This window comes from Pempheris klunzingeri, chromosome 2 (assembly GCF_042242105.1).
Source record: "Pempheris klunzingeri isolate RE-2024b chromosome 2, fPemKlu1.hap1, whole genome shotgun sequence".
In the NCBI taxonomy this organism is placed as follows: domain Eukaryota; kingdom Metazoa; phylum Chordata; class Actinopteri; order Acropomatiformes; family Pempheridae; genus Pempheris; species Pempheris klunzingeri.
The window spans coordinates 30,895,375-30,920,463 of NC_092013.1; the positions used below are offsets into that span (position 1 = coordinate 30,895,375).

At 49.3% G+C, this 25,089-nt stretch overlaps 1 protein-coding gene across 11 annotated transcripts in view; it reads left to right on the forward strand.

The window, feature by feature from the left end:
• The window catches only part of foxp1b (forkhead box P1b), a 143,881-nt gene that overhangs the window by 112,697 nt on the left and 6,095 nt on the right, over positions 1-25,089 (forward strand). For all 11 annotated transcript variants that reach the window (XM_070841096.1, XM_070841170.1, XM_070841153.1 and 8 more), the window contains 6 exons: positions 5,696-5,888; positions 15,298-15,405; positions 19,459-19,546; positions 20,702-20,785; positions 24,565-24,769; positions 24,880-24,956. In XM_070841096.1, coding sequence (XP_070697197.1) covers positions 5,696-5,888; positions 15,298-15,405; positions 19,459-19,546; positions 20,702-20,785; positions 24,565-24,769; positions 24,880-24,956 — 755 coding nt within the window. The remainder of the gene's footprint in view (positions 1-5,695; positions 5,889-15,297; positions 15,406-19,458; positions 19,547-20,701; positions 20,786-24,564; positions 24,770-24,879; positions 24,957-25,089) is intronic.

The window sequence follows — 25,089 nt, forward strand, 5'->3', positions numbered from 1 at the left end:
TTAGTGTGTGTACAGTAGGTGGGTATCTATGTATATTGTGGTGGTTTGATCTGTTCCCATTATTACTCTGCTACAATACCTGTACAAATTTGCGTAGTCAAAGTGAACAATGCACTAATTATGTACGCAACCGCATGCTGATCGTGGCCTCGCTGACTCAGGACACACCTGCTGAACTGTGAACCCTCGCTCAGCACTGGGAGATGAAACATCCCACCGGTCGGAGAGTCGGGGACGTAGAGTTTGACGCGTCCGTCCAGAGTCTGCGGCTGGCATCCTGGTGGCAGCGTCCTTCAGCCTGCAGGAAGACTGGATCCATTGTTCATAAACTGCCCGTGAACTCGTCATTGTGAAAGCGTCGGTTAGTCGATGGGGAGTCAATACTTGTTTGGTCAGGAAGTTTATTTCTTTATTTACCCTTTAATATTTTGTCAAGGAGTGGTCGCCTTGTGACAAAGACGCCGTCACAAGGGTTTTACTACATGACATTGACTATTCATTCCCGGCTTAGACAAACAGTTTTGAAATAACAAGATAAGGGCGATAAAAGCGGGAGGGCTGGGGGGTGCTTAGGTAATAGGCAAACACAAACAGGGTTTGTACAGTGGTGTTATTGTTTGGACTGGCTATGGAATCAGTCATCCACTGGCAGACGATTGCCATGGGCACAGGCGTGTTGTGAGTGTGCTTTGGTGAATTGCTCTGTGTCAGATGTCTGGCAAACACACACACACCCCTTGAGTAAAGCATTTTAGAGTTGATGTGGCTCTGCGCTGCGCTCTCCACGGATTTCACAACAGTCCCAGAACATCCTGTTTACACTGTGCCATCATCAAATACCTCCAAGGAATCTCACCTGATCAGCAGCGTAGGCGTGCTCCGCCTGTGGCCCCGGTACCTTTTCCCTTTCCACGCTGACTTCAATTATCATGAGCACTAATCACGGGGAAGTCGGCATCAACAAATGACAAACCTGAAATCAGTGGAGCCCACTGCAGTGCACCCCCACCCCCCACACCCAGTGAGACCAAAACAGTAAGATTAAAATGCTGAAATCTCCCCTCAAAAGAACCTTTTGAGAAATTCTTACTTTTAATTTCTGAGTGAGAAAATTCCCCCAGATGTTTTAGTGCAGGCGGGCTCCTCCGCCCCCAGCGGCATGCTGAATTGAATCGTGCTCCGTTGTCGAAGGTGCTGTTTGCGTGAACATCAGGTTGAGGAAGTGACCGCCCCCTCGTGTACAGTCAGGCTTTGTCTCACTCTGTTAGCCCCCCCGATGTGTAACTCAGCTGTTTCAACACTTGGGCTGCAGCTCCAGGCCCCAGTCTGTCTTCCTATTCTCCACATTTTCTGCTTGACTGTTTGAAGTTATTGATGACCTTTCTGTTTTCCACATCACTAAACTCGTTCATGCATCAGCGGGCCGGGCCTATGCTGCTCAGATCTAATCTGTAATATTCAGCTAGCAGTTAGCGCTGCGTCGGAAGTGATGAGTTGATCCGCTCTCTTTTCAGACTTGGGGGCAGTAAATTGGCACGACCTTTTAACCGCTGGCTTTTATTTCTTTCACTTGAAAATGTAGATATCAATATGATTATTTGAGAAATCCACACGTGAGCCGGTGTGTCCTGCTCCCGTGTGCTGAGACAACGAGGGGAGCGGGAGGTTTTCAGAGTAATTAAAGAGGAGGGCTGCTCACTCTGCAGTTGTGTTGTGAGCGCTATGACGCCGTTTACAGCTAATTTATGCATCAGTCTCGTGCTCAGTGACATTGCTGGCTGAGACAGATTACAGCGGGGGGGGGGGTTTTCCTCCAAAACGATGGACTGAAGGAATGCGTCTGAATTAGCTTTTCAAAAATGTGATAGCACTAATTAAGTATAAACTTGTAGATAGCAGTTTGGAGTGAAAAACAATTGCTCACATTATCTGGAGCATAATTTGTTTCTCTTGTCGTAAATTCTTTTGACATTAATGTTCAAAGTCTTGGAAGCGGCCAGACGGGATCTGTTATAAATTACAACAGTGTGTTTGGGGAGGATACAAGTCTCATAAATATAAATTTGATCCACCCCCCCCCCCTCCACAAAAAGCCTGTCCTCTTGACCTGATAAGTGAGTCAGTTGTTGCTCAGGTGCTGTATGAGTGCATGTTTAAGCACATGTGTGTGTGTGTCTGTGTGTGTGTGTCTGTGGCTCTGTGTGTCTGTGTGTGTGTGTCTGTGGCTCTGTGTGTGTGTGTGTGTGTGTGTGTGTGTGTGTGTGTGTGTGTGTGTGTGTGTGTGTGTCGCTTTGTGTGACTGTGTGTGTGTGTTTCTCTGTCTGTGTCTGTGTGTGTGTTTCTCTGTGTCTGTGTGTGTGTGTGTGTGTGTTTCTCTGTGGGTGTGTGTGTGTGTGTGTGTTTCTCTGTGTGTGTGTGTGTGTGTGTGTGTGTTTCTCTGTGTGTGTGTGTGTGTGTGTTTCTCTGTGGGTGTGTGTGTGTGTGTGTGTTTCTCTGTGTGTGTGTGTGTGTGTGTGTGTGTGTGTTTCTCTGTGTGTGTGTGTGTGTGCGTGCGGTGGAGGGCAGTGTTTGTGCACATCCTGGCTAAAGCGGTCACTCACCCTGTGAGGCTGCTCTGCGCGGAGTGAGTTCTTGTAGCTGCACAACATCATTTAAGCTGTCTGGGACAGGCCAGTGGGACAGTGACAAGACAAATTTGTCGGTAATATGAAAGCAAAGAATGTGGCGAGCCATGAAGTGCTCACAGAGCAGCAGCACATCGGGGACAGCGGCGGGCAGAGCGGCTGACCTGTCAGTGATTGATACGTCCAGCAGTGGGCTCCTGGTAATAGTTCCTGCAGCATTAGGACAGGACATATTTCAGGCCTAAGGGGTGCATATCAGCGGGCCAGTGATTACGGCAACATAAACAGGGGTGCAGTAAAGGTCCCAGCCTGACGGAACAATAAACTAATAGCGATGTCACTGTCCCCCCATGGCACCGGCACTGTGCGCGAGGAGTAACAGCTCGCTTTAAAGAGCCCGGAGCACTGGGGGCCATTTTTTATTTGGGGGATGATGGCCTGCAACTGATGTCATTATGAACCTTAAATCAACTTTCTGCTTGCTTGAACATGGTCACCTGGGTACAGGGGGACAAGGACAGGAAAAGGTTGAAGAGCTCGGCCTGTCTCGGTGCCAGAGCTACCTGCAGAGGTAAAATTGAGTTGGGAGGCCGGTGATCAATCAAGTGTCCCAACAACATACATTTTTTAGAGTGCTTGTCCGTATTTCCCCGTCGTAATGAGCGCAATAGTTGTGTTGAAAAATGGAAAGAGGAAAGATAAACCAATCCGGCATTTAAAGGATGGACAAACTGGGGACCCGAGTAAGAGGATTTACAGATCAATGTCATTATGTGTCCCACAGTAATCAGATGGAGGGGGAGTCAATGCATTTTGTCCAAACACAAAATATAATACCCTCTGAGACATTTGTGTAATGATATTTTATTGTCATTTATGTGGAATCATGAGCCATAGCTGTTGTTGCGTTTGCAGAGGTTAGAGAGAGGGGGGGGGGTGCCACGGGGGGACGGGGGAACAGAGGGCAATAAAACTGCAGACGAGACCCAGAAAGAGGCAGCGCGGTCCCACTCCGTTACCTCTCTCATCAGACCGGTCTATCCGCTGCGGTTTCGTCTGAGTAAACAGTGGTGTCGGGGTCACCAGGACTGCTGGGTAATTGAGCCAGTGTGGGCCGCCCTGTCAAGCACATCGGCTAAAAATACATCGCCCACTGTCACCGGGCACCAAGTGGGGGGAAAATGATTGTTCCCGCTGTCGGAGCGCAGGACACTCGCATCACCAGTGACCTTCCGCTTCCAAACCCGCCATCACAGAGAGGAGAAGGAACAAGACAGACTTTTGCTCTAAAGTGTCCAAACAACAATGGATCCTTTGATAATGTGACTGGAAACGGGCGAGCAGTGGATTAGCATGCTACAACACAGACGGCAGTATTAGGCATGTTTAGCCTGTCAGGGACGTGCACTTCGATTAGGGCACATCAAGGCTTCGCAGAGAATAAGGGAGAATACAGGCGGGCAGAACAGAGCGAGGCTGCTGAAATATTCCAATGAGGAAAGACGCTCCTTGGAACGTGGAAAGGTTATTGATTTGTCCTGTAATCATTTCCTGCTCTTTGATATGCAAACGATCTAGTGTGAATTTACAGCAATCCTATCAGACTCATTTCACAGTTCTTAGCCTCTGCGTCTCTCTGGAGTCCTCCGCCTCATTAGGCCAATGTTCTCCATTACCAGCATAATTAAAATCTTTAGTAGCTTATCAAATTAAAAATATTTTTGCTGATCGTATTGAGATCTTCACCTCACAGTTATTTTCCACAACAGGAATAAATTAAGACTAAGCAGTTTGCACACAGTGTATTACAATCTGGTGCTTGAAAGGAGCACTTCTGGTATCTATAGAGCTGGTGATGAGAAACGGGGGTGGGGGTGGGGGTGGTGGTGGTGGTGGTGGTGGGGGATCCGGAGAATATAAACCCAAGCAGATAAGCATGTGCAAATCATCTTTCATTTGCCAGTGCTCATTTTGAGAATGGATTTAATTAATTGTAATGTTAAACGAGTGGTCTTGCCCATTTGCTCTGTGGTTAAATTCACCACATATCCAAGGGCTTCTTTCACCAAGCTTAAAACATGTGGCGCACTTTTAAATACTCAGTACACACACACACACACACACACACACACACACACACTCCCACTCCCCAGTTAGATCTCTCAGCGTGCTGTTAAAACACAGATGCACTGTGTTTTGACTGAAAACACAAATAGCCACATATTCTGCGCCCGTGAGGCTTAATCTCATTTTACATATCAGCTTCATCCTCATTTGTGTCAAATGGAAGCACGGGAACACACACGCCATAGAAGGACACGTACAGTGAGCATTGTGAGCCAACAAAGGCTCTCCTCTCCCAGACGTGGAAAGTGGGGTGCACAAGCACGGCATTATCCGTCTTCATCCCGACTCTGGCCCTGGGTGTCGGGATCGCTGTCACTCAGGGGCTGAGAAAACACACACGCTCCGTAGACACACAGAGAAATGTCTTCTGTCTTCAAGGGATTTTTTTTTTTCTTTTTCAAAGGGCTGCGAGAGCTGCAGCGTGCTTGACTTGGTAAATGAGGTTTAAGTCTTCTGTGTCAATTGGAGGCGGTGCAGAGCTTTAAGTATTTTGCACATTAATGCGCTTTTGAGAATATTACCCCAGGGTCCTGTTTCTCAAGGAGGCAGGGCTGGGATGTTTTCTAGTGTCGCTATTGTAAACTTTTTGTTGTGCATGTTGAGCACATCTCTGTTGTTGAGGGAAAATGACGGTGATTATTCAGATTTCATGCCTTGTCTGGATGTTAATTATTTACTCTGGGCATGAAATTTGCGTGAATGCCAGGGATTTGTGTGTACAAACACGCTTCAGATCACAGGGAAAATGGGAGGGAGAGAAGGAGGTGGCAGAGGGAGGGGGGCGGGGGTGTGTGTTGCAAGAGCTCTCAGTGCATTACCCTGTAGTGGAATATTTTCTAATTAATACTCGGCTTTGTTTACAGACGCTTTGATTTAATTAAGTGATGAAGAGGAGAGTTGGATTAGCTCTTAATTGATTTAATTATCCAATTTGTTTGTCTCAGGCATGATTCCAGCGGAGCTGCAGCAACTGTGGAAGGAGGTGACAAACGCTCACGTGAAGGAGGAGCACAACAACAGCAGCAGCAACAACGGCCACCGGGGCCTCGACCTGTCATCCCCGGCGCCGCCAAAGAACCCACTCCTCAACCAGCACGCCTCCACCAACGGCCAGTACATGAGCCACAAGAGGGACGGGTGAGTGTCCTATCCCCCCCCCCCCACCCCCCCACTGCTCACATTAGCAGGCGCCTCGTGCACGCTCTCACTGTGAGAACACACAAGCTTAAAACAAAGTTCTCCCTTCTTTTTGTTTTTTGGAAGCTACAGCTGGTAATTAAACTGGGGAGACAGTCGCCGCTGTCATCTTTGTGCAAAGCAAACAGGAGACCCATGTGCCAAATGATATTCCCGTTTAAGATAGCTATTTCTCACAGGGCCTCGGCTGATGGACACGTCCCCGCAGGGTCTGCGTAGAGATTCCTCTTAATTTATGGTTTGTGAGTATTATTTTCATTAAGGTCGCGGTTCCATGTGCCGGATGCAGCTGGGGATTTCATGGGAACACCTGGAAGGAACGCAGGGGTTTGGAGAAACGTGGGATCACCGTAGTATTAATGTGGGGGGGGTGAGGTGGGGTGGGGTGGGGGTCAGCTGACCCTCTCCTGCCATTGTTTCAGTTGCACATTGGAAAGTGCCGCAGTGAGCGCAGATGCATTTCCTTGAAAACATTTAGATGAGCAGAGTGTGTTCAGAAAGGAAGAACGTTTCCTCGTGTTCTGGGAACTTGTTGACACGTACAATCAACGTGATCATCACCTGTCAAGTCCGCTCAGCGAAAAAGAGACACGGCAGGAACAACAAGCTATTGTGTGTTTGAAGAAACAAACACTGGGTGTATCGTGTTTCCAGAACCAGGCTGAATCATCAGTGAAAGGCGTTTTCTGTCTGCGCTTGTGTGTCTGTGTCTTTAAGGAAGGAATTAATTTGGCATCTTACACATTTGCTTGTTTTCTTGCACCAAAGGCTGATCTTTGAACTGCTGGTGAGGAGCCTCCAGGCACCATGAGCTCACTGCGTAACATCTGACTTGTGTTTCAGTGATCAAAACCTACGCGTCATTATGAAAGCAACGCCGACGAAAACATGTTTAGCTCAGTAAACCAGCAGGCCTTTGGAGGTGAAGAGGGGCTGCTAGTCAGGGGGGCTTCTGGGGGGCAGAGCAGAGGAGTTGGAGAGAGGATGACTTTGAGAGCAAATGCTGTGATTCACTGATGCAGCGGCACAAAGTGAAAGCAGCTATTTCTTCTCAGGCAGTGGTGTCGGCTTTAAACAGGTTCATATTACCTGTGCAGACTTAGATCTTCTTTACCGACTTTCACATTTCTCCTGCCGCGCCAACGCTGTGGAGGAATCAAATAAAAATGGCCTTTAGTCGCTCCCTGGGTTGACAGTGTGCACAGACTTCTGGTCCCCCACCCACCGTCTGGCTGAATGTCTGCTTTTTGTGTAGTCAAAGACAAATCGCAGGGGAGGATATTGACTCGCTCACTCCATCACGCGTTGTCGCGAGCGAGCAAACAAGGTGAGCGTCGATGGCAGGAAAAGGCGAGAAGCAGCCTCAGCTGAGGGCTCCATGAAACATTGGAGAAGACATAACGCGAGAGCAGGCAGCCCGTCTGCCTCGCGCTGACTGTCAGAGATTAAAGAAGATGTCAGCAGCAGTTTAACACGAGCTTAAGTGCAGAAGGCAGCCTGAGCTTGAATATTCTGCCAGTATCTTAGATCTGTCAGAAAGCCAAGCAGGTGATTCTCATCCAGCCCATCTGCTCCAAGAAGTGGTGGATTACCTCCACAGAGTTCCACGTGTGCAGCCGCGAAGAATAGATGGCTGATACAAAGTGAACGCAAAACAGCCCTTATTAAATGCTGCATGATGCTAATTTAGATTCACACAACCAATAATCCTCTCTTGTGTTAATTTTGGAACACTTAAATCGCACAACTATCAAGAGCATTGTTCCTCTCTTTTGATGATGCAGACTCAATTCTACTCAGACTCCATGGGAAGAGAAGTGAAATATTATTAAGTATGATTATTCTAAGCAAGGCTCTGAGAAAACGTCTGTGTTATAATCCAGGGATTTGAATAATCAGGTTGAAGATAATGGGCTGGGCCGGCCTGGGCGTAAATAGAGAGCATCCACTCATCCTCCCAGTGCTGAACTTAATGAACTTTTAATTGATGCGGTTTTGCAAGTCCTTTTGTCATGCAACAGAAACAAGCCTCTCTGCTGATGGGCCTGTTTTCCCGACTGGCCTCAGATTGGTTTACAGCGGGCCCTAAGTACCATGTAGTTAGTTTCATGTGTCATATAAAATCTGCCCAGGCACAACGACGCCTGCAACTAAAACCTTAAGTGCATCCACAGGAATCACTCACCGGCTTTGCACTTCCGTCTTAAGGAAGGAGGAGAAATTCAATCACTGCCGGCTTGACACACCGAAGACGGGGCACGTGGTCCTGCTTTCACTTGTCTCAAAGAACACTCTGGCGAGGCGGGCTGGGATCTCTCTCTCTCTGTGTGTGTGTGTGTGTGTGTGTGTGTGTGTGTGAATAACAGCCTCGATGCGGCCACGAGTCACCGAGTCACTCAGTCTGCCGTTCGCCAGCCCGCCAACTGTGATGCATAGATAGAGATATACCCCTGTGAGCCAGGTCATCTTTATTCAATGATTTGCTTATTTAAATGAAATGTGCCTGATCTGTATCTGACACAAATTCCCAACACAGTGCTGCATCAGCTTTGTAAGGGGGAGCGTCCTCGCAAAGCGCTTGGCCCACTTTACTTCCCAACAACCATCAGTAACCGCAGCTCGGGGACTGTAACGCAGCAATCCGTTAAGGAGATAAATTATCAGATTTGGCACAGCACTCCTGCCTTTCATTTGTCTTACCCCAGGAAAAAAAAAAAGAAAAGATAATTAAATCATTTAGGGTAAACCATGCAGTGGCAGAGAGAAGACGGAAGCAGAGGATCGGACGCGGGGTGGCGGGTGCGGATGGAGGATTGACGGGGAGGAGGCTAACAGCAGCACCGGCGGTGGTTGTGGCTCCGGCCTGGCACGGTGGGCGTCGGCCCTCCCCACTTGTGCTGATAGATTGAGTCCACCGGGACGCCGCGCGTCACTTGACTTGTTTATGGCCCGAGCGTGTCGTCAGAAAACAAGTGGCCAGCAGCTGTGGGGGCCGTCTCTGTGGGTCAGTCCACACATGGACTCGGTGCAGCACCTGGAAGGTTCTGTCCGGGTCTGCGGCCACTTTAATGTTCCCTGCGCTCCGAAGGAGGCTGATGACACGGTTTTCTTCGTGGCTGTTACAAGATCATTAGAGTGTTCTTCCCCCGGGCCGCCTGACAATAATAACATCCTGACAGACCTGTCACGGGTGCAAGTCAAATTTAACACAACGCAGGGAACTGCAGAGCACTTTCCTTTCCTCCCTTTTTTTCTCCCCTCAATGTGTCCTCAAATGGTAGAAAAACCCCATGAATCCTACGCTCTTCTCCTATTACACTAATGTAGCTCATTTGGTGTAAATTCTGTCATTTACTGCTGTTTAGCCATCCACCGTTTAAAAGGGCTCTTCTGCCGCCAGCCCCTCGCAGCGCTTTGCGCTCACTGATTCCCAGCGCACTCCACATTTCAATATCTTATTAATACAGAATTAACCAACAAGCCTGCTCGCAAAGAATTAAAAAAGGATCTCTTTAAATTAAAAAGCAGCGTTACCTTCACCAGTCCACACATTTCCTTGTTAAAAACTCATTATAATAGGTCTTCTGCCATCTATTTATTAGCTGTATCAAAACAGAGGTCTTAATGTGAATGCATAATTCATAATTGAATAAAAAAAATTCTGACTTTTGAAAGAGGGAGAAAAAAAGCTGCTAACCACATTCATGAATGCATGACTGCCTCCTAATTGCAATGCAATTATCACATGTTATGAACAATGTGAACTCTTAAGCAAGTAATTATAACACAAGGAAACCTGTGACGACCTTTAAAATTTCCTACTCGAGGTACAGCTTTACTAACAGTGATACAAATGAGATTTTAATCTGAACATCAGCTTGTTTAATCCTGCAAAATTGGCACGCCATGGTTAGATTACCGTCTTTTCACTTATTCATTTTCACATCAGTTTCTAAATCAGAGCAGCAGGGTGAGCAAAGGGCTAAACAACACAAGATGCCTCGTGTCCACTGTTTATTTTTCCTCTCTGGCCCCGAAGACGTCCCCTGAAGTCGTAGTATTGTTCACCGTCTGTGTATGAATGAGATTCGGTAGTTATTCCCACACGGCAGCGCAGCACTTTGTGCCGTGATGAATCTCCCTGCTGCATGCGGCCCGTCGTCTTGGAGAGCAGGGCTCTGACTGCAGCGCCGGCAGCGGCGGTGGCGGCAGCAGCAGCAGTGTAGCGCTCACCAGTCACCAGAAGCACAGGTGGTAGCGATATAGGCCAGTCCCCCAGGCTCTTGTTGCTCAAAGTTGTGTGTCTTGTATAGTGCCCGTGTCCATATGGCTGCCTGTCTCGCTCTCGTAGCACACACTGCCTCTCAGTGCTGACTGCGGTTAGCTGGGGCTCCACGCCTCTCGCCATATGGACGATGTTGTAAAGTTTGTTTTTCAGGGATGTTCCCGCTATTTAGACTGATCCGCTCCCCATAGGTGTGTGTCTGTCAGCCCCTGGTGACAGGGATTGGTCAGTATATAAATTGAAACCAGGCAGGGACGTGTGTTGGGACGTGTGTTGGGACGTGTGTTGGGATGTGTGTGTTGGGACGTGTGTTGGGATGTGTGTGTTGGGACGTGTGTTGGGATGTGTGTGTTGGGATGTGTGTGTTGGGACGTGTGTTGGGATGTGTGTTGGGACCTGTGTTGGGATGTGTGTGTTGGGACGTGTGTTGGGATGTGTGTGTTGGGACGTGTGTTGGGATGTGTGTGTTGGGATGTGTGTGTTGGGACGTGTGTTGGGATGTGTGTTGGGACCTGTGTTGGGATGTGTGTTGGGACGTGTGTTGGGACGTGTGTTGGGACGTGTGTTGGGACGTGTGTTGGGATGTGTGTGTTGGGACGTGTGTTGGGATGTGTGTGTTGGGACGTGTGTTGGGATGTGTGTGTTGGGACGTGTGTTGGGATGTGTGTGTTGGGATGTGTGTGTTGGGACGTGTGTTGGGATGTGTGTTGGGACCTGTGTTGGGATGTGTGTGTTGGGACGTGTGTTGGGATGTGTGTGTTGGGACGTGTGTTGGGATGTGTGTGTTGGGACGTGTGTTGGGATGTGTGTTGGGACCTGTGTTGGGATGTGTGTTGGGACGTGTGTTGGGACGTGTGTTGGGATGTGTGTGTTGGGACGTGTGTTGGGACGTGTGTTGGGACGTGTGTTGGGATGTGTGTGTTGGGACGTGTGTTGGGATGTGTGTGTTGGGACGTGTGTTGGGATGTGTGTGTTGGGATGTGTGTGTTGGGACGTGTGTTGGGATGTGTGTGTTGGGATGTGTGTGTTGGGACGTGTGTTGGGATGTGTGTGTTGGGACGTGTGTTGGGATGTGTGTTGGGACCTGTGTTGGGATGTGTGTTGGGACGTGTGTTGGGACGTGTGTTGGGATGTGTGTGTTGGGACGTGTGTTGGGATGTGTGTGTTGGGACGTGTGTTGGGATGTGTGTGTTGGGATCTGTGTGTTGGGACGTGTGTTGGGATGTGTGTTGGGACCTGTGTTGGGATGTGTGTTGGGACGTGTGTTGGGATGTGTGTTGGGATGTGTGTGTTGGGACGTGTGTTGGGATATGTGTGTTGGGACGTGTGTTGGGATGTGTGTTGGGACGTGTGTTGGGATGTGTGTGTTGGGATGTGTGTGTTGGGACGTGTGTTGGGATGGGATGTGTGTTGGGATGTGTGTGTTGGGACGTGTGTTGGGACGTGTGTTGGGATATGTGTGTTGGGATGTGTGTTGGGACGTGTGTTGGGACGTGTGTTGGGATGTGTGTGTTGGGACGTGTGTTGGGATGGGATGTGTGTTGGGACGTGTGTTGGGATGGGATGTGTGTGTTGGGACGTGTGTTGGGACGTGTGTTGGGATGTGTGTGTTGGGATGTGTGTTGGGATGGGATGTGTGTGTTGGGACGTGTGTTGGGACGTGTGTTGGGATGTGTGTGTTGGGACGTGTGTTGGGATGGGATGTGTGTTGGGACGTGTGTTGGGATGGGATGTGTGTGTTGGGACGTGTGTTGGGACGTGTGTTGGGATGTGTGTGTTGGGATGTGTGTGTTGGGACGTGTGTTGGGACGTGTGTTGGGACGTGTGTGTTGGGACGTGTGTTGGGATGTGTGTGTTGGGACGTGTGTTGGGACGTGTGTTGGGACGTGTGTTGGGATGTGTGTTGGGACGTGTGTTGGGACGTGTGTTGGGACGTGTGTTGGGATGTGTGTTGGGACGTGTGTTGGGACGTGTGTTGGGACGTGTGTGTTGGGACGTGTGTTGGGACGTGTGTTGGGACGTGTGTTGGGATGTGTGTGTTGGGACGTGTGTTGGGACGTGTGTTGGGACGTGTGTGTTGGGACGTGTGTTGGGACGTGTGTGTTGGGACGTGTGTGTTGGGACGTGTGTTGGGACGTGTGTTGGGATGTGTGTGTTGGGATGTGTGTGTTGGGACGTGTGTTGGGACGTGTGTTGGGACGTGTGTTGGGACGTGTGTTGGGATGGGATGTGTGTTGGGACGTGTGTTGGGATGTGTGTGTTGGGATGTGTGTGTTGGGATGTGTGTTGGGACGTGTGTTGGGACGTGTGTTGGGACGTGTGTTGGGATGTGTGTGTTGGGACGTGTGTTGGGACGTGTGTTGGGACGTGTGTTGGGATGTGTGTTGGGACGTGTGTTGGGACGTGTGTGTTGGGACGTGTGTTGGGATGTGTGTGTTGGGATGTGTGTGTTGGGATGTGTGTGTTGGGACGTGTGTTGGGACGTGTGTTGGGACGTGTGTTGGGACGTGTGTTGGGATGGGATGTGTGTTGGGACGTGTGTTGGGATGTGTGTGTTGGGATGTGTGTGTTGGGATGTGTGTTGGGATGTGTGTGTTGGGACGTGTGTTGGGACGTGTGTTGGGATGTGTGTTGGGATGTGTGTTGGGATGTGTGTTGGGACGTGTGTTGGGATGTGTGTTGGGACGTGTGTTGGGATGTGTGTTGGGACGTGTGTTGGGACGTGTGTTGGGACGTGTGTTGGGATGTGTGTTGGGACGTGTGTTGGGATGTGTGTTGGGACGTGTGTTGGGACGTGTGTTGGGACGTGTGTTGGGACGTGTGTTGGGATGTGTGTTGGGACGTGTGTTGGGATGTGTGTGTTGGGATGTGTGTGTTGGGACGTGTGTTGGGATGTGTGTTGGGACGTGTGTTGGGATGTGTGTGTTGGGACGTGTGTTGGGACGTGTGTTGGGACGTGTGTTGGGACGTGTGTTGGGACGTGTGTTGGGATGTGTGTGTTGGGACGTGTGTTGGGATGTGTGTGTTGGGATGTGTGTGTTGGGACGTGTGTTGGGACGTGTGTTGGGACGTGTGTGTTGGGACGTGTGTTGGGACGTGTGTGTTGGGATGTGTGTTGGGATGTGTGTGTTGGGACGTGTGTTGGGATGGGATGTGTGTTGGGACGTGTGTTGGGACGTGTGTTGGGATGTGTGTGTTGGGATGTGTGTGTTGGGATGTGTGTGTTGGGATGTGTGTTGGGACGTGTGTTGGGACGTGTGTTGGGATGTGTGTGTTGGGATGTGTGTGTTGGGATGTGTGTGTTGGGATGTGTGTGTTGGGATGTGTGTTGGGACGTGTGTTGGGACGTGTGTTGGGACGTGTGTGTTGGGATGTGTGTGTTGGGATGTGTGTGTTGGGATGTGTGTGTTGGGATGTGTGTTGGGACGTGTGTTGGGATGTGTGTTGGGATGTGTGTGTTGGGACGTGTGTGTTGGGATGTGTGTGTTGGGATGTGTGTGTTGGGATGTGTGTTGGGATGTGTGTGTTGGGACGTGTGTTGGGACGTGTGTTGGGACGTGTGTTGGGACGTGTGTTGGGACGTGTGTTGGGATGTGTGTGTTGGGATGTGTGTTGCGACGTGTGTTGGGACGTGTGTTGGGACGTGTGTTGGGACGTGTGTTGGGATGTGTGTTGGGATGTGTGTGTTGGGACGTGTGTGTTGGGATGTGTGTGTTGGGACGTGTGTGTTGGGATGTGTGTGTTGGGATGTGTGTGTTGGGATGTGTGTTGGGATGTGTGTGTTGGGACGTGTGTTGGGATGTGTGTTGGGATGTGTGTTGGGATGTGTGTGTTGGGACGTGTGTGTTGGGATGTGTGTGTTGGGATGTGTGTGTTGGGATGTGTGTGTTGGGATGTGTGTTGGGATGTGTGTGTTGGGACGTGTGTTGGGATGTGTGTTGGGATGTGTGTTGGGATGTGTGTGTTGGGACGTGTGTGTTGGGATGTGTGTGTTGGGATGTGTGTGTTGGGATGTGTGTTGGGACGTGTGTTGGGATGTGTGTTGGGATGTGTGTGTTGGGACGTGTGTGTTGGGATGTGTGTGTTGGGATGTGTGTGTTGGGATGTGTGTTGGGATGTGTGTGTTGGGACGTGTGTGTTGGGACGTGTGTGTTGGGATGTGTGTTGGGACGTGTGTGTTGGGACGTGTGTGTTGGGATGTGTGTTGGGATGTGTGTTGGGACGTGTGTTGGGACGTGTGTTGGGACGTGTGTTGGGATGTGTGTGTTGGGACGTGTGTGTTGGGACGTGTGTTGGGACGTGTGTTGGGATGTGTGTGTTGGGATGTGTGTGTTGGGATGTGTGTGTTGGGATGTGTGTTGGGATGTGTGTGTTGGGATGTGTGTGTTGGGATGTGTGTGTTGGGATGTGTGTGTTGGGACGTGTGTTGGGACGTGTGTTGGGATGTGTGTGTTGGGATGTGTGTGTTGGGATGTGTGTGTTGGGATGTGTGTTGGGATGTGTGTGTTGGGATGTGTGTGTTGGGATGTGTGTGTTGGGATGTGTGTGTTGGGACGTGTGTTGGGATGTGTGTGTTGGGATGTGTGTGTTGGGATGTGTGTGTTGGGATGTGTGCGCTGTGAAAGGGCCCGATGCTCTTGGAGATTTCACGTTGTGGTACACACTCCTCCAGGTGGGCTCTGGGACAGGATGCAGCAGGCAGCGGCTCAGGGAGCCCCCCAGCAGTCGTGATCAAAGGGAATTGCAGCACAGCTCAGTGGTACTAAATAATTACATATTGATTGGGTTGTTCTTTCACAACACGAGTCCCTGTTTTAGGAGAAGAGCAAGCAGCGCTCACACAGGAGCAGTGATTCCTCACAGGCCGGCGCTCACAGGTCAAGCTGAAGTCAGCGCTCAGTAGACGCAGCGAGGCTGTAAGCAGGCCTCAGCTCAGCAGGAGAAACCATCGGCGGTGACCCCTCCTCATCTCATGTGACCACAGGCCTGTGACTGTGTTCCACAAAGTCCACTTTTATTAATAACACCCCCCCCCCTCTCTCTCTCTGTGAATTTCTCTTTTAGATGCACGCTAGAGGAGCACTCCCCCCACAGTCACCCTCTCTACGGTCACGGCGTTTGCAAGTGGCCTGGATGTGAGGCGGTCTTCGATGATTTCCACTCATTCCTCAAGTAAGTGAAAGAGGTGTTGGGAGGTGTCTTCCTGTCACAGTGCGTTTGTCCTCGTCTCGTCTCGATTACACGTTCTGGGAGCTCCGGAGCCTCACAGGCACCGCAGGTGCAGCTGCTTGTTATTCCTGAGCGTGGGGGCCTGCGCCGCCACTGTCCTCACTGTACTGGGCACTGCGGCGGGGTCTCCTTCTGGGAACGGCGTGGGCCTCTAATGATAAGTGCAGTTCCTATGGTGACGGGGGCCGTTTTTCCCAAACAAACAACGGTAGGATGTTTATCTGTGGCAGCGCACTCTCAGGGCGCTCAGCGTGTTTGCCCTTGTCTCTGGACAGGGGGACTGCTGGGTGTGTGTGTGCTGGTCTTTTCCCTGGGGTGTACTCGTCTCCCCCTCTCCTTTCTTTACCTCAGCGACCTGTCTTTTGGTTTCGAGCGGTGTTTGTTTTACTGAAGGCGCACACCTCAGCGCCGCGTTGAAATGAGTAACCGGAGTCAAAGTCGGCGTCACCTGCCGCTCGAGCATCTGAACTGCAGATCGGCTCGGACCCCGTCCGGCCTCGTCTCTGAGTCGGAGCGCCGAGTTTACTCATCGGCGCCGTGTGCAGCAGGTAATCCAACACATAACAGCGCCATGGTTACGGAGAGGATGAAAACATGTGCACTGTGGCAGCAGATCAATGGCTCACTGTCACCCCGGATTAGTCGCACTTTAAACAAGATATGACACAATTCCATTATCCTAAAACAAGCACTCAGCGAGCACACGCTTCCCTCACAGAGAGGAAGGTGCTGCAGGGGGACTCAGGCAGAGCAGAGCCTTTGTCACCATTTTGAATCGTCCTCCTCAGTTTTTTGATTGTTTATTAAATCCACTTCAAGTACAGGGTGAAAAAAGAGAGACTTTTTATTTTCATTTAATAAACATCCTGTGACACATAGTTATTGAAACACGTACTACACACACACACACACACACACACTGTGGGAGTGCCCCCTTAAATCCATCACTATTTATTGTATTCTGACATTGCCTCACCCTTTGTTTATAGAAGAGAGGGGAATTAAATTCAGTGTGCCTGGTAGAGCTCTGCCTTCAAAAGTCTCTAAGTGCACTCTGCTGTGTTTTTACAAGTGTTTTTATCATGGCAACATCTTGTTTACTTTAGTTGCCTGCTCAAACTGCTTGGAACATGTTAAGAAAACATTAGGGGAGAGTCTCCACAAAGCTGCCTTTGTTTAACAGCAGGCGAGAGTCGAGCAGCTCACCAAGGTGTTAACTCTCAAACCCTTAAGCACTTCCACATGAATCCCAGAGACTTCTGCTGCGGGCCCCCTCCAAAATACAAATAAAGAATACATCAGGCACTATAAGGCGCTTACAAAAGTCTCCAAAGGTTGGGAGAAATGTAAGTGAGGAGAGGCGTGTGTGTGTGTGTGTGTGTGTGTGTGTGTGCATGCATACATGTGTGTGTGCGTGCGCATGTGCATGTGTGTGTGTGTGCGTGCACATGTGCATGTGTGTGTGTGTGCGTGCACATGTGCATGTGCGTGTGTGTGTGTGTGCGTGCAGTCAGCAGAACACAGTGTACTGTGTACCAGAGAGAGAGACAGAAAGGTGAGGAGGACTCTAACGTCAACCAGATTTCGGCTCCACACGCCAACAGCAACAACTAACACGGGACTGAAATGTTGTTTTAAACTGTGTGTGTATTTATTCTGCCTTTTAAAGAAAACATTACATACCTACACACACTATCTTCATAAATACAAAGCACCAAATCCCTGTTCCTGTTTTCAGGCTCAGCTCACAGAAGGGTGGGGTTGAGCCTGGTGTTTTTCTGGGGGTCAGGACCCGTCTCTTCAGTGTCCAGCCAGAGGTCAGAGCCAGTGAAACACCGCAGTGCCCTCTAGTGCTGCACCGTCCGTCCTCCTGCTCCTCAGCTCAGCACGCTGACCGTCAGCGCTGAAAAACACAGAGAAATAAAGCAAACAGCGGATCAGGTCCATTAAAATGGACCGATACGCTGTAAACATCAGACAGTGATTTTAATTTGATGTCTGCAGGAATAATTAAAGAATCATCAGAAATGTTTGATGCATGTAAAATGTAAATGGTACTGTGAAGCTGTGTGATTTCATTGGTTTCACGATGGTGAGGAGCCTAAGCTCTGGTCCAGTCTATGTAATTACAAATTGTAAAGGGGGGAGAGAAAAAAAAAAAAGCTGACACACTAACTGATATGTAAAAAGCCCGCTCTTGCAGGAATGTCTATTTAACTTGTTTTATTGTGGCAATTTACATTAGGGACTGTCATCCTGCCAGAGAGCTTTTAAAAGTGGCTTCATTTGAAGTCCAGAAAGTGACACATGCCAACGTTCATAGTCTGAGCCGATGTCAGCCCCCGTATCCCCTGCTCCCGTGTCCAGACACTCCTCTCAAGGCTGCATTAGGGCCATTTGAATATTTCATTTCCTATTAATTATGCACTGTGACTCTCCATGTCATTAGAAGAAATAAAGTGGAATGTAACAAAGGATGAAAAGAAACAGGGCACATGTCTCCTATGAACAGAGAAATTCCAAAGCTGCTCACGTAGGCCACCCTTCATTGAAAATTCACTCTGTGCCGGTTAAATTGAAGTTGGACCGTCGTTACCTATTATTTTCTTCTTTGAAATTTAGTAAGATGTCCTGAAATGTTTACCAGTTTCATTTTCTGACCCACTTAATTAAATGGGCATTTATTTGACTCAAACAAATGGAAAGCCCAGAGAAGTCTGAATTGATTTCATTTATTGCTCAAGCTGCCTTTAAATATGCCTTTTTAATTTCTTTTTTCGCCACAATAATTAACTTCAAGTGCCGAATGTATATCACAGTCATTCTGAAAAATGTATTATCACAACACAATAGGAGGAGCTGAGCAGAGCGGAGTGCGTTTCCCGTGAAGATTTAAATCATTCAGCTCAAGGCTGAAAACAGTGAAACCTTCACATTTCAAGCAGAGCTCTATCAATACCGCTCCCCTCCACGTGTGTCTGCTCTCCGAGCGTCTGTGTGCCGTTTAATGCACAAATGTGTTGTCCGTACATGGCATCAAATTTATTGGGCCATCGGGAGGCCGGCGCTGCCTTCGCAGGTACTCTCTGACGGCTTTTGATTTGCAGTAAATGACAGAAAAGGTGCGTTTGAAAAGGCAGGCGCGTCACACACCTCTCCCCATCCGCCGGCGCCACACAGACACGCCTGGTGACAGTGACCTACATGGTCACCGCAGATGTGATATAATTTATGATATATATAATATATTGGATCCATTAGCGAGCATAATGAAGTAGTGAAATGAAAGGGTATTTGTGAAATCAGTTCAAACATCCTGCTCGGATTATGATTAAATGATTAATGAAATGCCCCTGCATAAGCATTTTCAAACAGTAATTCATGCGGCGGCTGATAAAATTCCTCCAATCATATTTCCTTCACTCGTGAACCTTATCTCCACCATTTTATATAAATCACAGAAAAGAAAAAAAAAAAAAAGAGCCCCGGCGAGCTACTTATTTAGATTAGTTCTAAACGTACAGGAAAAGAGAACATCTTCCCTGTATAAAATAATCATGCATAATTATATCCATAATTCAAGTTTGTGACAGATCCCATCTCCTCGTCCTGTTGTCCTCGCCTCTCGGCCGCCCTTTTATTTGAATTCTCTTAATTTTAATGATACAATTAACAGAAAAAACACCTAAAAAAAAAGGGCAAATTCAACAAGGCAGCTGGAGGACGCTGGAGGGGGGAGGACTGGCGTTGGGGCGCCGGTGCATAATTTAGCAGAGCGGTCCGACCTGAACTTCCTCAATCACTCCTCCCGTGTGAGAGCTGTGGCGGGAGCAGACGTCGCCGTTTTCCACGAGACGTTTGCAGCGTGCTTCCGCTCGTGTGTTAAACTCTGTGTGATCATTAATCCAGACACCGCAGGACCTCTGTGTGTTCCATCTGAAAGCCAAACTGACATCAGCTCTTTTTGTGTGTCTTCTCTCTTGTTTTGGTTTCCAGGCATCTTAACAATGAGCACGCCCTGGACGACAGGAGCACGGCCCAGTGTCGGGTGCAGATGCAGGTCGTGCAGCAGCTGGAGCTGCAGGTATTGTCTCTGCGTTTGTTTTGGCCCAAATATTTATGTGTCTTCTCCTCCTGACACTTCCTCAGTGTCTGCCGGGCCCCTCCCCGGCCGCTGCGGGGTCACTCCTAGTGGGGGAGCACAATGAAATAATTTTGTACATTTGCGAGTAATCAGTCATTAAAAATGTGTTATGTATGCATGACAGCCGGCAAAAGATATATGAAGGGCCTGGGGCTAAGTAGAGAAGATAATTACATTTTGAATTTTACTGGGTTTCAAAGTTATTTATGACTTTTAACTGTTTGGCACCAACAATAAAACACTCAGCGGCGTGATGTGGACCTCAGAGCGCTCGGAGCGGGGGGGGGGGGACACACACACACAGGAAAACAGCTCGGTGACAGAAAAGTTTGGTTTCATTCTGTCCCCGTCATCGTCTTTCTTCTTACATCTTACACACAGACACGTTCACCGTCCTCACCGCCAGTCAGGGGGGGGGGGGTTACACGGGGAGCGTGACCACTGTACCGATGTGGCTTTGCACTTATTTATTATCATAAACCCGACCGTTCCATTAAACTCTGTTTTTATTAATTAGCTGCTGCTACAGTTGCAAAGCAAACACAGCACGGATCAGATGTGATGTGCTCCACGTTCAGTGCAGCCTTCTCTCCCGGTGCACACACAGTGCTGCAGAAGTGACTGATAATGAGAGTGAGGCAGTCGTGGTTTACAGGATGTTAAACTTAAACAATGAGCGCTGAGTTGCTCAAACGTTACACCACGCCGGCGTCCGGTTGTTTCCGCTCTGCTGCCGTGTGATCCGGAGGGATGGAGAGACACACACACTTCCTCCGCATGCAGCCTATCAGCGTGATTCAAGCTGGCAGCCGAGACAGCGCCGAGGCTCAGACAGGTAGAGGAGGCCTCGGCTTGTTATCGGCAATGAGACGCACCATCTTTTAACCTTGAAGTGCACAGGTGTTGACAGCTTCCAAAAGCATCTGAAAACAAATAATTAGTCGGTCTGGAGAGCCAAAAAATCGTCTTGTTCAAACACACTCGATGTAAAAGATGCCTCTACTGTAAAGGGACGTATGGAATGAATAAAAGAGGAGACACTCTTTTTTCCTTTTGTTCATAAAAAATGTAACATGTTCTCTTTCCTCATTACAGCTAGCGAAAGACAAAGAGCGTCTGCAAGCCATGATGACGCACCTTCATGTCAAGTCTACGGAGCCCAAAGCCGCCCCACAGCCGGTGAGCAGCAGCAGCAGCAGCAGCCCTGTCACACACACACACACACACACACACACACACACACACACACACACACACACACACACACACACACCCCCGTCGCCGCCCTCCCCCAGCCTTTTGTTTGTCTTAATTGGCACACATGTATTCATTAATCCCTTCCTCCATCTCCTTATTTATCTGCTAAATAAAAACAGCTGTTCTCTTGAGGGAGGCAGTAAAAATTGTCTGGTCCACATCTGCTGACATCCCAGATTCAATTTGGTGTCTGTGATGAACTGGATGCTCAGTGGCTGACACGTCCGCCTCAGAGCCCACGGAGAGGACGAGACAACAGCAGCCCGTAGATTTCACCGCTCACCTCCAGCTTCTTTCACAGAAAAGTCACTGTGCTCTGCTGCCGATAACCTGAAATAGAAGAAGCATTTTTAAATGTATTCAAACACAATTGTTGAAATACAACCACGTGTTAAAATGGTGACATTGTGAGTCGGGGCTGAAAATAACATTTCTATGTCCTGATAGTGAAGAGAGCATCACTCCGACATATATACACGTAGGTGGTAGCAGCACCTGCTGATTTTCTTATGAATATTGATTTTCTGCGATAAGAGCTGTTTCCCCGGGGACGTCTGAATCCCCGTTTGGGGTTAAAACCCCCTCAGCCGTCTTTAAAAGTAATTAGTAAAATTAGACCCAAGAAGAGGCTCGTCGTTTATTTCAGCCACAATCAGAAAGACTTGCTGCCACAGATTTTATGGGTGACCGTCTGAGCAGCTTCGACATTCACTGTGAGAAGCTGTGTTCTGTTTTGTTGTGTTCGTCAAGTGAAGATGTAAAAATGAACATTTTGCGGGAAGAGAAAAGAAATGAAAAAATGTCCAGCAAAATCATGTGCAGGTGAACAACTGCAACGGTAAATAAGTGAGTTTATTATCTGCTGACACATATCTGCTTATCACTCTTAATATATGCCGTGCCATAAAGCCTGCTGCTTAATCCCCATCCTATAGGGGCAGGAGCTTAGCATATGGCATTTAAGTGTCTGCACTGTTTTGTCATGTTTAAGACGGGGCCTCAGCGCCATATTTCAGTCTGTGTGACACTTCATCCACGGAGCCAAATGTGCACAGATCATTTTACTGCAGGCGTGAATCTGAAATCATGCACACAGATGCACAGAAGACACGCAGGAGTCTGGTCTGTCAGCCCGGCTCCTTTATTTCCAGTCAGAGAGGTGCTATTGACGGCTGCATGTGAGCGCTCGGCGCCTGGAGATGTCCACCGACAAAAGGCTGTCTGTTGACGCCGCGCCCGTGTCACACACGCTGATTGTGTAGATTAGAGTGCTCTGACACAGAGACATTTGTATATGAAAAGTGGAAGAGGCGGCAGATAGCATCTTGAGTTCACCGCCTGCCCTCTCTCCCTGGGGCCCGCGAGGATGGCGGTGTCACAGCTCAGCGTTAAGGCTCTCGAGGGGGCGAGCCGGGATTTCTATTCAAATAAATAGAGACTCCTTTTCTCCAGCGCCGCTGTGAGATGCTGCGGTGAGCGCGTCTGGCTTCGGCTGGCTGAGCGGTGGACCTCACCGGGTCAGGGCCCCCCCGCCCCACTGAGGCGGCTTTAGAGCGACGGCAGTGTCGGAGGCGGCCCCCGGAAACAGCTCCTGAGAGTGGATGCAGAATGGAAGAAGGCTCACACGGCCTCTGTGAACAAACTATTGTGTCCTCCCAGTAATTTGTGCTGCAGCGTATAATAAAGTGGTGTGTGAGCAGCCAGCTGTCAGAGCGGAGCAGCTCCGCTGAATTCACTGGTTTACATTTAGTTATAATTAAAGACAAACAAAGTGATACTGTGCATGCACGACTTCAAATGAACAGGACTCATTTAATTCTTGTGAGGTGGACGGGGGCGGGGGAAGATCAAAACAAAATGTGCCACATTAGCAATGCGTGTTTCTCCGTGTGTGTGTGTGTGTTTGTATTTGCCTCTGAGTGTGTGGGTGGGTGTCTGCACTCGGTGTCACTAAGCATTCTTGTCAGAAATCTGACCTTTTACGCCATACATAATTAAGGAGGGACTTTTTGTTTATTTTCTTTAGCAGCTTGCCGAGTCAAAGCCAGTATAATTAGATCACCAATTACCATTTAATTAATTTCAGTCTGAAGTCTCATTTTGTCTCGGCACTGGAGTGAGCCCAAATGGTGAGGCAAACAAAGGCAAGGCTATTACCAGCCTGTCTGGCCTATTGTTGAAGCCTCTGTGTGTTTATTGCCAGGGAATATGGATGAAACATGAAACAAAGCCTGCTAATCCACAGGAAGAGAAGTCAACACCGCAGCCCCACTCTATTGATAGCATTGTGTCAGAAACACGCGAACCCAAGTGTGATTTATTTTGCTCGTGATTTAGAATAACACGTCTTGTGCTACTGTTGCTGAGGATGTAGTCTGTGTTCGTGCATCCCCGCACTAATCCAAATTATTTGGGCAGACTCTGCCAAAAAGCCACAGTTCAGCCTCCACTACATAAATAGACATTGTGAGGACGTGGACGCACGTCTGTTAAAGTGGCAGAACGCAGAGGTCACTTCTTCTGCAGCTTCTTACACTTCATTTGATAATGTTTATTTTTTTTCTGCCATAAAAGAAAATGACTCATGAATCAAACTATAAGATCCTGATTCCTTGAAATGTCTCCTGACGAGTGCTGATCGAGTGTCCACTAATGGGTGGCGGTGGTGCGGTGTGCAGCCAGGTGTGTGTTCACCTGTCTGTCATCAGGCAGCCCCCCCCCCCCTCAGCATCATCAGCTGAGATCAGACCCCTCGTAAAGGTTGAGGCATGTGTCCCCTTCCTCTAGCTCTGCATTCCCCTCTCTGGATTTTCTCTCCTTTCTCTTTCTCACAGTCTGAAGTCATGTTTAATTTGGAAACTGGCCTCCTTCGGCAAATTAGCAATTAGAACAATTTTGTTGGAATATGTATCTGTGTCATTAGTTTTCCTGCCAATTAATAGCTGGAGCGGGGGGTCAGGCTAGAATTTTCCACTTGACTGCTGCTCCAGTGTGGAGGCTTGGCACTTGGCTCGCAGCCGCCACAGCTGCTGGAAGCCATGCTATACCTTTGGAGCACTTGCCATAATTAGTTTCCCTCGCAGCCATTATGACTTAAGTCCCTCCTTCTCCGTAGCCCAGCCCGCCCGCGCACACACACCGCGGCCTCGGCGGTAAAACCAGAGGTCCTCTGTCCGCGGAAACACTGAGAGGCCATGTTTACCGCGGCCGTCCGGGCTCTGACGATGGAGGTCAGTCAGATACAGCAGTTAATCATCAGATCGCCTCCATAAGCAGCTCCTAATTAGAGTCCTCACAATACAATTTCAGCTTGTAATTAGCCCAGATTGGCTTCTTCCTCTGGCTGCCTTATTAGCGGGGCTGCTCAGCGGTAGGTGAGAATCACACTGTCATTTTTCAGAGCCGCCCGTCTTCCCTCCGTGCTGCAGACCCACAGTGGGAAGATGAGGTGGGGGGGGGGGGGGGGGGGGGGGGGGGGTGTTGTCCAAACAGGACAAGAGGGACAAAAGGTTTAACAAAGGCGAAACAGAAAGCTGGGAACAGGCCAGAGGGAGGGAGGGAGGAGGGAGGGAGGAGGGAGGGAGGAGCGTGAAGAATAGGGGCTCTACGGTAGTTCTCCAAACATTTAGCAAACGTTCATGGATCATCTCATGATGCGCTGACGACACGACTAACTGTCTGCCCGCTCTTCTCCCCCTCAGCTCAACCTGGTGTCCAGTGTCACGTTGTCCAAATCGGCCCCTGCGGCGTCTCCTCCTCTGAGCCTGCCCCAGACCCCCACCACACCCACAGCCCCCCTCACACCGCTGTCCCAGACCCACTCCGTCATCACCGCCAACAGCCTCCACAGCGTGGGCCCCATGCGACGGCGCTACTCGGAAAAGTACAACATGCCCATTTCTCCAGGTGCTGCAGGAGGAACACACGCTCACACGGCTAAGACCGCATGTACTCTGTGTGTGTGTGTGTGTGTGTGTGTGTGTGTGTCTGACTCTGTGTTTGTTCCCTGTGTGCAGATCTCAGCCAAAACAAAGAGTTTTACATGAATGCAGATGTCAGACCGCCGTTCACGTATGCCTCACTAATAAGACAGGTAAGGACCCTTTTTAGCCTGTCCTCGTTTGGGGGACTGGCCCTTTAACGTCCTGCCAGGAAACCCGGCAGATACACGCTCGGCTGTGCAGAAGGTCACCCAGTGCATTTGTTGGACTTATTTCTCTGTTCCT